The 12,399-nt window shown below is 41.1% G+C and overlaps 1 protein-coding gene across 1 annotated transcript; it reads left to right on the forward strand.

Moving 5' to 3' along the window:
• The first annotated feature begins 8,338 nt into the window (after positions 1-8,338).
• LOC122668947 (putative F-box protein At5g55150) lies at positions 8,339-11,273 on the forward strand. The gene is made up of 3 exons (XM_043865543.1): positions 8,339-8,442; positions 10,050-10,565; positions 10,596-11,273. The coding sequence occupies exons 2-3, from the start codon at positions 10,113-10,115 to the stop codon at positions 11,268-11,270; spliced, it is 1,128 nt and encodes a 375-aa protein (XP_043721478.1). The 5' UTR covers positions 8,339-8,442; positions 10,050-10,112; the 3' UTR covers positions 11,271-11,273.
• The last annotated feature ends 1,126 nt before the right edge of the window (positions 11,274-12,399 follow it).

Consider the following 12,399-nt stretch of genomic DNA (forward strand, 5'->3'; position numbering starts at 1 on the left):
GTCGGAGACGGCCTGTTCTAACTTCTAACCAGGACGAAAAGGGGATCTTTCCGTGCCTGAGTAGCTCTAAGGTTTTTTGGGTAAAAGAAAATTGCGATGGACGAAGCAAAAGAAGAAGATTGAAAATCAAAGTTGCTTACTTGCAGTCTGTGTCGGATTGGAGTCGGTACAGCTTGTGAAATTCGACATTGATGAGGTTTACAACTTGGTATTTACACTACAACTATTCTGCGACCAAATCGCATAATCTCCCAAAAACGGACTCGATGAAGCTTCCACAACTCTGTCAGCCATGGATTGATGGAGCTTGCAACTTGATGTTAATAGTCGTCTCCTGAAACACGGGCCAAAAGACAAGATTGTTGGAGTTGTTCTCCAAGCATCTCCAAAAAACGGATCTGATGAAGCTTCCACAATTCTGCCAATCACGGACTGATAAAGTTTGCAACTTGATGATGATGGTTGCCTTCTGAAACAAGGGCCAAAAGACATGGTTGCTGGAGTTATTCTCCAAGCAAGACTTACATGAATGCCCCTTGAAACACAAGCCAATGAGGCATTGGTGGCTAGAAGCCAACTCCAGCAAAAATTACAGGGAAAGATGAAAGACTACATCTTGAAAGATAAAAAAGGAATAAAGATAATAGAGTGTTGTGTTGTTGATTGTGGTGTCCCTCTTTTGCTTGACTTTTGTCTTATATATAGAAGACATTATTTGGTAACTCCCGTTACCACCACTTCCACCTCCTTGTATTGAGGTCACTTTCATTCCAAAGTGCTAATTTTCTGTGCCATGTGGTCATGTGGGGTTTGTAACCTCCCACCATCTATAGTCATGACGGGTCCCACCTTTTCACTCTGTCATTCAAAATCAAAAAGGGAATCTCTATGATGGTGTAGACACCTGATTTTTGTTACCCCTCCCTGACGATGATGACACATAGAGTATCGGCGACCTCTGTCTCAGATACCAAGAAATAATAAAATAAAAAAATAGACTACCTAAACCCCGGCCCATTGAGGTTGTGGCCTGGTAGGGGCAAAATAGAAAATCATAAAAAAAGAGAGAAGAAGAAGAAATAAACTTTAAGAGGGGGAGGGTAAAAAGGTAAAAATAGAAAAGAAAAAATGAGAGAGAATGTGTGGACTTGGCCCATGGAAAAGCCCATTGGTGCCAAGTCCATAGAAAGATGCCACATGGCATCTAAAAGGAATTAAAAAGAAAGAGGTGGGTAAAATGGGGAAAGCTTTTAAAATAAGATATCTAAAACCTAAAAGAGAGGGGTAAAATGAAAAAGTAAAAGAAGAAAGAAAGTCTAGACCTAAGTTGAAAAGGGGTAAAACAGAAAAAAGCCTAAACCCTAGATAGAGGCTTTAAAAAGAAAAGAATGGAATGTTTGAAAGGGGGGAGCAGCCGTCATTCTCCAAAGGGAGAGAAAAACGGAGGGAGGATTGCCAAAAATAAAAAAAAAGGAAATAACAGAAAAAGAGAGAAGGAACAGTGAGAGAAAGAGAGGCAGAGGGGTGCGAAAGGAAAAAAGTAAAGTGAGCCGGGTCTTCGTCATGCTAAGGAGCGAAACCAGAGAGAGTGAGAAATTAAAAAACCGACAAGAGTTAGAAGGGAGGGGGGAAAACGGAAAAGAATAAAAAAAAGAGAGATTCACGGAGAGGAGAGAGAGGAGAGAGAAATGAATTTCAGGAAAAACAGAAAACAAATAGGGAGTCTGCTTCGTCATTCCAAAAGGGGAGGGGGAGAGTGAAAAGCGGAGAGAGAAAAGAAAGAGAGTGAAAACAGAGCAGAAATGGAGAGGGAAAAGCGGAGAGAGAAAAGAAAGAGAGTGAAAACAGAGAGCAGAAATGGAGAGTGACAATGGAAGGAGAGAGTAGCAGAGAGAAAGTGAGGAAAATAGGGAGAAGAAATGCGCTGAGACAGAGAGCGTTAGAGGGATGAAGTAAAAAAATCTGAGACTGGAAGCCGGAGGCTCCACTGAGCTAGGAAGAAAGCCCTCTCCGCATTAACTGCTTCTCCATCCCTTCTTCCTCTTGTGCTTCTGCCGACAGCGTGCGATCCTCTACTTCTTCTCCACCTCTTACTGCCGCTGCTGCCATTGCCATTGAGTCCTATTGCTGTTGATTCACTATTTTTGTTTGAGTTTTGTTTGTTTAGTCTCATCTACTGAGACGATTTGTAATTAAATTCCCTTCCCCATCTATTTTCCCTTGGTTTGTAATAATCCCCACCCCTCTGGCTCGTGACCATTGCACACTGCGGATTGCATAGGGAGCTCCAAACAAGACCCCAGGTATATTTCTCTCCCTCTCACTTCCCAATCTGTTCTTATTTTCCTTACATTTCAGACCTGTATTTCATTTGAATTAAGTATTTTCAATATGCTATTCCATGCTTCGACTCATATATTTTCGTCCATTTTTTAATGTTTAAGATGCCTGTGGTGTTATGTGCTACCATGCTCTGGTTTCTATGATTTTTGAGATTCTCTGTTTCTTTCCTTTTCTGAATATTTTCGGATTAGATTTCAGTTCTGTGGATGGTTCATGTTTACCTACATGACCCTACCCCTTGAGTCCATGTAGAAATCTGAGTGACTGTTTATTTGTTTAAGTGAGATTTTATAAATTCATATGCTACATGATCTTCTCCCCGTTTTCTTTTTGGATTCTCGGCTTAGCTTTCCATGCTGTTTCTTGTGTTCCTTTCATCCCATGGAGATGAAGTTTTTGTTTCTCTTTTAGTCTTTCTGTGTTGGTGTCATTTATCTTCTGTTTGTGATTCTTACCATGTGAGATGAATGATCTTTTATCACTCAGTGTGCTTAGCCTTAGATCTGAAATGAGATATGCGTCTCTGTGGCTTTTGTTATGATATTTTCAAAGTTCACGTTTCTGAGAGAGATCATTCTGGAAATTTGATTTTCAAATAAGTCTCATTTACTACCATAGGCACTGTATATATTTGATCTTGGAGTAGAATGGGTAATTGTGGACGTGTCCCAAGGTCCCAACCTGATGTCCATAATGGTCCATTCGTAAGTCCATTCTTTCAGGTCCTTTTGTTAAAGAGCTCCTGCAAAATCTGACTAGGCCCACTGCTAAAGCCCATTAACCAAAAAGTATTTAAATGGCAATCTTGGGCCCAAGAGGGGTTTAGTCCTTAATTTCTGGCCCATTATAGGTGGGACGTTGACCAAAAGGGCAAGGATGTGGTCGGCCCGTGTAACCCATTGGGCTTGGTTTTGGTTCGGGTTTCCATTTAATAAATTGATAATTTAGAAATGGGCTCAATTGGACTTACAAACATGTTTGAATGGTTGGGTTTTTGGGGGTTTGGGCCCATTCCTAGGTTGATATGAATGTAGATTTGGTCTTGGGCCTTCAATGGTAATAAGTATTAGGCTTGGGCTTGAAATCATGAGACTTTGGGTTCGAATAATTAGGATTTTGGGTATGGGCCGTGTTCCCATTCCAGGCTTGTCTGGATTTGGAGCCATTTAATCTTGGCTTTGGTTTGGGCATTGGCCCATTAATCTGATTCAGCTTGAGTGGGGAGTTTGGGCCCATTCCTTTGGGCCCATGAGTGCATTTTTAGCATTCACTTAGGAGTTAAATAATTACATTCTCCCTAATTCACTTCATTTCGAATCGGGGTTATGGGATTCCAAGTGATTTTCTCAAAATGTTTTGGGTAGAATATAGGGTTCCATGTGGTCTCGACATCATGCCGCGAAAACCAATGAGGCTATGACTTGTATCGGGATTTTAAATCCCGGTCTATCGGCATAGTCCTCATGTTGGTCCCCTATCCCGTTTTGGATCACTTGGGACCCTGCTTAGGGATAGTTCGGGTCGTGGGTGTCTAAACACTGGCCCAATGACCCATTGCGGATTTCGAGCGTGTGCGAAGGAGTGAGATGCCCATCTAGTGGCCCGAGTTGAAATGTTACACAGTGGGATCCCGTGGGACGTAGATGTACGCTCTTGAGGACGGGAGTTGGGCTAGCCCGTCATCTAGCCCATGAGTGATCATGTTCCTTTGTTCATATGCTTAATCATCTTGATGTGTGTTTTCTGTCTTTCATGCTCCATGCTCACTTTACTATATTTTGTGCTTCATGTTCATTGTATTATATTCCATGCTTTGTGCTTAGTATGCCTTTGTATGCTAGTGTAATGTTTAATTAGTTCATCCCGTTGTTTGTTTACATGTAGTTTAGAACAACTTAGAAATCTGGCTTAGGTTTTGAACCCTTGTACATAGCTATCTAGCTTCAGGTGCCTAGCTTAGGAATGACTTGGATTTAGAATGCCTAGCTTTAAGGTTTGCAAGTCAGCTCATGCAAGCAATGGTCAAAAGAAGGATGACCGGCTTTGGGCCAGGCGGACCGGGTGCCTAACACCTTCCCAGTCCGTAATTTGACACTTACCCATCGACTTGGGTAGACCACAACCTTATCCATTGAGTCATTAGTCATTCCCCAGTGGGGAATATTTATGGGTCCTAGACCCTTTTTAGGTGGCGGCTTCAATTTTACCCATTTGCCTTCTTAGGAGGAATTAGGGTCATTTGCTTTAGGGTTCACCGGCGAGATCCGGTTCGCATCGAGAAGAACCAACCCATTGTCGGGGGAATTTGGGAATTTTCATAATCCATGGTTCTTACAGATGGCAATGTGCAATGCACGACCTTAAGGCATCCATAACCGAAATAATTTTTAAAAGCAGAAATGGGGTGTAACAGGAGCAAATCAATTTCCCATAAAAAAGCTCAATTGAATTTGAAACATTCAATACATTTAATTCATATTTATACATGTTTAATACGCTATCACATAAAAACGCATTTTTTTTAGCACAAATACGGATACATATGATAAAATACATTTTTTATTAAAACGTTTGGATACACATATAATACACGAATTATATACGTATTTACTAACTAAGGTTCAGATAGCCATGTCCTCAGGGATTCTTCAATGGGTCTTGGTGCTGGTGATCTCCGTCCATCTCTCAAGCAACACAGGGTCAATGGTGCTCTCGGCCCAGGAGCTAGCCTCAGTGTGAAGGGTGCCAACGTGATCAAATACATTACGACCTAGCGTCGGTGCAATAAAGGTTGTGCTAGAGCTGCAGATTGGCCCACTCGGGAGCCATGGGTCGTACCAGAGGAGGGTTGCTGAGCCATTCTTTAGTAAATATTTGGTGCATTTAGTTGCAACCTGACGTAACCTGAGGATCCCTTTGAATGACATAGAGCACTGGGATGGCACCGGCAGAGACCATAACTAGTGTCGTCGTAGCCATCAATGATAAACGAATTGCCCCTGGAACTTTAAATGGCCATTACTTAGTAATGGCCATTTTAGGTCCGAATTTGATGATTCAAATTGGGGATTTTCTAGAAAAATGTGAAGAACACATTGGGATGCTTGGTAGAGCTCATGTGTGCTCATAAATGATTTTGAGAGGTTTTTTTTATGCTCAATGCATTTGGATGCTTGGAATCACTTGAAGATTGCTTGGGTTCATCATTTTGGAGGTGTGTGAGCTTGAAGGAGCTTGTGATGGTGATTGTGAGTGGAAATTTTCAAGTGGCTAGTCCACTTTGGTGAGTTTTCTTAACTCCTTTGTAGATCCTAGGTTATTGAACATTGATGTATGCCTAGTGAATCATATTAGGTATTTGGGTTTTATTTTTTCACCATTTCATTTCATTGTAAGGCCCTCGTGAGTTGTTGTTCACAAGGTGTTCGAAAAAAGCCTAGACAAACTTAAGTACTCATAGTAGGGGTTGTGAGTTATTGGGGTAGGTATCCTTTGTCTTTGCACGATCAAGGACCGAAGCCATATCTGTTGTTACAGTGTTAGAGAGTATTTGTGCAAATACGAAATCCAATATAGGTATTGCACCGTGGATGTAGGATTGTTGTTGAACCACGTATATTTGTGTATTGTGGTTTGTTATTTGTACTTTGTGAAGTGTTGCGGTGTGTGCAGAGTGAGTGTGTTACTCCAGGTAGACCTAACCAATTTTGGTGGTAGGTGGGAGTGCCTAGGGGGGCATCCAGGATTAAAATCCTCTCCAATTCCCCATGGTGCAGTTCGGGTTGGAGAGGTCGACATTTGGCAGCTCGGACATCCAACAGGCCGAGCTGCACCGCTCCATTTTTTTATTTTCTATCTTCTCGAGTTCGGCACTGTTGGATGTTGCTCCTACCAGGTGTCGACATCTCCACCCCCGTACTGCACCACACTACACATTAGGGAATTGGAGAGGATTTTTTTTGGGGCATCCAACGACTAGGTTGTGCTGCACACATCCCGACACGTGCCCGTCAACAGTCGGGATGTGTGCGGCACAGCCCAGTTGTTGGATGGCCCCTGGGTAGGGGTGTCAATACCCAACCCGAACCGATGAAACCGGCCCGAACCAACCCGGACCACACCGGACCGAACTCTTAATGGTTCGGGTTCGGTTTGTGGATCCAGAGAGGCAAACGGTTTGGTTTGGTTTGGGCTAGCCCGACGGTGCACCGGTAGCCCGAACCATTAGGCCCGAACCCAAACCGAACCGACCTAACCCGATAAATAAGTAAATCAATAATTGCCTAATGCCCCATTACCCCCTAAATGTGTTGTGATAGTTTCTCACTTTATCTCATATCCTTTGTTAGTGATTACCCAACCAATTGTATCCATAGGCCATAGGACAAAGGATACAAAGATGCATTGTATTTGAAATATTTTATGTACTTAAAAGAGAAAGAGAAGAAAAATTAGCACTAACCGGACCTTACTAGTTATATAAAACCGGTACCAAACCGATATCAACCCGTTATCATAAGCCGAAACCGACACGAAACCAAACCGCACCGAAACCGAAACCGCACCGAAACCGAACATTTCTTAATGGTTTGGTTTCGATTTCTATAAAAGTCACATCGAAACCGAAAAGCCCGAACCAAAATTGGCCCGAACCGGCCCATTGACACCCCTACCCCTGGGCATTGGGCTCCCTAAAGAGGAGCTTGATCCAATTTCTGAAGCATCTAACGATGCAATTCCATGTGCGACCTGAGACTAGTCGGCTGATGTAAGCATGTATCAAATGTCACGTGGCTTGTTAGGAGATAATCGATCCTTTCGGTAGATATTTGATCAACCTAAGCACGCCTTCATTAAATGTCGCCGAATTGCAATGTGCCTTGATATGTTGAGACGGGATGTATTGGGGATGTGGATGCTAGAGGTCCATTCCCCGTTCCCCAAAGCCGAATGATTGACGTCTGTGTCGTCCTGAATCGTATGTGTCAGACATAGGCTTGATATCCTGTGGAACAACAGATTAATCATCTGTGGTTACAAAGAGTTCCAAGAATCAATATCGAACCCTGCTTCTCATGAATCGACTCCAAGACTTGCCATGTGTCATCCATCCATGGAACGTACTTTAATGACACATCAACGTGTATCTTCAAAATGGACGGTCCTGATCCTCTCCAATTCTGAACTTCAAGTGACAAGTATATGGTATATCAAATCGTATTTTGATTAATTACATACAATATATATCAAAATACACACAAATGAACTCTTTTTAGATTAAACAAAAAAAAAAAAAAAAACCCTTTTTAGATGATGCTCATAATTAACGTATTACCATAATTGAATGGGTTGGGTTGAGTTGCCTATTATCTTTCGAAGTTAAGAGCAGAGTTATGTTATAGTTTGGGTAGGACCGTAGGAATCATGTTTCCTATTCCGATTTGAAGTGCTCTTTTGTTTGTATTTAAGCATTGTAAAAGCCAAGAGTCACATTGTCCTGCAACATAGCAGAGGGAAGAGGGAAGAGGGGTGAAAAAACATTACAGGGATTTCTTTGCTTTCCATATTCTGTGTTCTGGGCAGAAAAAAAAAAGGTACTGTAATCTCTATCAATCTAGTGTTGTATTCTATTCCAGTTATTGGTATTCAAGCTTTGTTGTTAGAAGCTTTATTATTCTCTGCTTTAAGATTCGCGGCTCCCCTGTTGTGTGTCCCAGTTTCAGAGTTTTGTGAGTTCAGGCGGATCTGCTAATCAGATCCTACCATTGTTTTGGGGATTCACAGGGAACCCTAGGAGAGCTAAACCGGCTGTCACCTTACAGCCAGTTTTCGGTTTCTTAAGATTAACCTGTCAGAATAAGGTCGCAATACCATGGTGCTGCTACTACCACCCGCTCCTATATTTTACCTTTCTTTCCCAACGAGCCCCTCCCCAAGACCCTGTTTTTCTCTTCGCCAACGGGCCCTTCTTAACCCTAGTACTCTCTTCCCCTCTGTCCTTCAACTCCCTCCTACGTCCGTCAGAAGCAGCGGCGCAGCACAGTGGATCTTAGCGACACCGACGGTCGACTCTGTAACTTAGACAGCGGCGAAGCGGAAGAAAAAAAAAAAAAAAAAGTCAGAAATCAGAAAACCTCTCTCCATCTCAAAATCCTTTTTTTTTGGTTTCCTCTCTCCATCTCAAAATCTTTTTTTTTTTCCTGGTTTTCTCTCTCCATCTCAAAATCCTTTCTTTTTCTGGTTTACTCTCTCCATCTCAAAATTCTTTCTTTTTCTGGTTTTCTTTCATATGTTTCAATGGAATCTTCAAGAGTTTTTGCATTCATTCCACTCTGAAACGATTGCGAGGCTTGTTGTTGGGTTATTTGCTTGATAATTCCAACGGATTTGAGCTTTTAACTCGGGAGGGAGGAAAGAGAAAAGGAGGACTTCCTTCCTTCCCTGAACGGAGACTCTCCCTAGCTGAAATTTCATCCCTGGTAGAGATACTTCTAATGATTTGATGAATTATTCATGTCTTTCAACAGTGTAGTTCACTCTTGTTTCAATTCTGCTAATTAATAATTAACAAGTAACCATGAGCATGTTGGGACTTATGTCCGCTAGAAGGAGGAGCAGGGTCCTAGCCCAATAGTCATCTGGGTTTAGTTAGTTTATTAAGTAATTTTGGTTGCTGTTTTGATTCCTAGTTTAAATAGGATTTATTTCAGTTTTTGTTTGTAGTTAAGACCAGAGTTATGTCATAGATTGGGTGGGAATCATGAATAGCTTTCCTATTCCAATTTGAAGTGATATTTTGTTTCTATTTAAGCATTGTAAAAGCCAATGCTCAGATTGCTCTGCAACATAGCTGAGGGTGGTGAAAAACCATTACAGCAAAGGGATTCTGATCTGGATCGAAGGGTGGGAAATCTGTTATTTCTTTGGGCAAAAAAAAAAAAAGGGTACTGTTATCCCTATCAATTGTTACTGATTGTTTAATCTCTGATTTGAGTTGGTTTAATATCTCTGATCCTATTCCTGTTATTGATATACAAACCCTGTTATTAGAAGCTTTATTATTCTCTGATTTAAGACTTGCGGCTCCCCTGTTGTGTGTCCCAGTTATAGCAATAGTATTTTCTGAGTTCAGGCGGAACTGCTAATCAGATCCTACCATTGTTTTGGGGATTCACAGGAAACCCTAGGACTAACACTCAACCAAAACTTGGGCCCCATCGGAGACCTGAATCCCCCTGCTACACATAAAAACCACTGTTTTCTCGATTCTATAATTTTTTTTGTGTTTTTTTTTGTCCCACTCATCAAATTAGTTTTTTCAGCAGAGTGTAGTTATTCCACCATTCAATCCTTATCCTTCTCACTATAGTATCCATCTTCTATACTTACTAAGCAAAACAAAATGACTTTCATCTCATCAAACAGAAAATAATAACAGTAGTATTGAGTTTAGATTGATAATCTTTTGAAATTGACGAGGCTCTGAAACTTTTCCATTTATGGGTTGAAAATTTTGGCCTTGTGGTATTGACTATATGCATGTGCTTGCTTCCGTTTCATGGCTTAGCAAATAAAGATAATAAAGTTGAAACTTTTGGGATGGTATTTTTGACTAGTTTATGTTTGCTTTTTTCCATTTTTGTTTTGTTTTCTGTAATGCAAGATTTCTTTTATTTTCTGTTATTAACTTTGCTCTTATTATTTTTATAGTTCTATACTATCAACTGTCTATTTGTCACTACCCTATTTGCACGAGACAAGGAAAGAGTATGGGGAACTGGTCCGAACTTTGTAATGACATTCTAGGACTGATTGTGGATCAGTTTTCGGCAATCGAAGATATTGTTCATTTTGGTGCGGTTTGTAGGCCATGGCGATCAGTTTCAGTCGAGAAGTTGCACTTCTCTACTATTGCTGATCCCTGGCTGATGCTTGCAGAGAAGGAAGACAGTGACAACCGTGGCTTCTACAGTCTCTCTACCCAAAAGGTTTACCATTTGAACTTGCCAGAGGCCCGTGGCAGGAAGTGTTTGTCCTCCAACGGTTGGTTGATAACGTTGGGGCTTGATTTGGAGATTCACTTATTAAACCCCTTTTCTCGGGAACAAATTCGGCTTCCACCTCAACCAACACTCCCTGGTCAATTCTCCTATGAAATTGAGCCAGAACATCTCCGCAATTTTTTTGTAAGTAAAGTGATATTGTCCTCAACACCATCTCATTCAGCTATAACAACCCCTTGTGAAGAAGAAGAAGAAGAAGATGAAAAATGTGTGGTTATGGCGATAATTTCCGAATACAATAAATTAGCCTTCTTGAGATTGGGAGATGAAGTTTGGACTCCTGTAGACAGTCATATAGGCATTGCTGAAGTTATGTACCTCAATGGTCAATTCTATGCCATCACTAACCGAGGGAAATTGTTGATTGTTGACATTTCCAATCCTCATCCAAAGACGATTGAGTTTGCTGAAACACCAGAGGAAATGGTAGACGTTTGTGCGAGATTTTATCTTGTGGAGTCAGTAGGAGAACTCTTTATGGTTGCACAGGATGTTTATGAGGGTGATGAATCCACGACAGTCGAGACTCTCGTTCATGAAACAGATGGTTTTGATGTTTTCAAGTTCAATTTTGATAACAGGAAGTGGACGCAGGTGAAGAGCAGCCTGGACAACCGTGCTCTATTTGTGGGTTTTAATTCCTCCTTCGCCATATTCCCCTCTAACAACCATTTAGGATGTGAACCCAACTGTATCTACTTCACTGATGTCGACATATGTGGTCTTTGGAGGAAAGGAGCTGGTAAAGACATGGGATTGTTTCGGATGGAGACTGAGGAAGTGGATGATCACTATGTTGGCCCTGACATCTTTTCTCGTGTTTGTCCGCCTCTTTGGATTTGTCCTTCTTTCTCCTTAGGGTAGAGGTTGTGGCTGGATTTGTTGCCAACAAATGACAGACCTAATTTGTGACAAGTTACTTAAGTGTAACTTATTTTTTCTTTTCTTTTATGAATATTGTTTGAAGAAGTAAAATTATTTTTGAATCTTTAGTGGTATTGATTAGCTACTATCATATCAACTGCTGTTTTTGATTCAAAGGGTTACCCAAGAGATCGATTGCTCATAGCAAATGAATTGTTGGTGCGAGTTTAATACTAACTTCATTAAAATACAACACTAGAATTTTTACCCCATACATTTGTCCAGTAGCATCATCTTCTAATACATGATGGGAAGGACATCTTGGCATCTAATGAGCTGATTCAATGAATGTAGGAATCCAGCCTGCTTCTTGATTCTCTCCACTTATGTGTGTTTTTTTTTTTGGGTAGTTTAATTTTGGCTCCCAACGGAAAATTATCTTTTTTAGTTTTCTGTCCGGCCCAGTTCCTCTAATAGGGGGGAGTGGCAGACCTCACCTGGACAAAGTGTTCGGATAGAGGTAAGGTGACCATTTTCTGACCCCTATGTTAAAGGATCTAGGGAACTGGGTCGGGTTGGAGGAGATAAAGATCCGTTTTAGAAGGAAAATGAGGCAAATATTGAATGTGATAGTTTCAATCATTGTAATGCGCAGGCGACATCTCACATTGCATGACATTGTACGTATTTTTAAATTGATTGATATTTTATGTTGCAAGTTTCTATAATGTTCATCATGGCCCTCGAGACCAATTTATTATTAACATAATTTTATATTATTTAAAGATAAAAAATTTCATGTATGTATGACCGAAATTAAATGAAATCAGAATGACATAATGCCCATTTTAATCACTCTACGGTCCCACTAATGACTTGGAATTTTAGGAAAATGATGCAGATCCACCTGATAGTCGGTTGGCGCACATCGCTGAATAGCTCGTCTCATCATTGGCCCGATCCCGATCTACGATTCAATGCATACGAATCGCGCTCCCACATCTCAACCCCTCACACCAATAAAATCCCTATTCTTGCAACTCCCCCGGCCTCCTGTCTCCTTCCTGACCCTCTTTCTTTCAATTTTATCGTTTATTCTCATTATCTTTCCTTTTTAAAGGTTAAACAA

The sequence above is a fragment of the Telopea speciosissima genome, chromosome 1 (genome assembly GCF_018873765.1).
Source record: "Telopea speciosissima isolate NSW1024214 ecotype Mountain lineage chromosome 1, Tspe_v1, whole genome shotgun sequence".
In the NCBI taxonomy this organism is placed as follows: domain Eukaryota; kingdom Viridiplantae; phylum Streptophyta; class Magnoliopsida; order Proteales; family Proteaceae; genus Telopea; species Telopea speciosissima.

Bases quoted from the DNA above. Each gene is read 5' to 3' on its own strand.
- LOC122668947 (XM_043865543.1), top strand. From the start codon at position 10,113: ATGGGGAACTGGTCCGAACTTTGTAATGACATTCTAGGACTGATTGTG. The intron at 10,566-10,595 runs TCAGCTATAACA...TGTGAAGAAGAA, and splicing joins TGTCCTCAACACCATCTCAT to GAAGAAGAAGATGAAAAATG.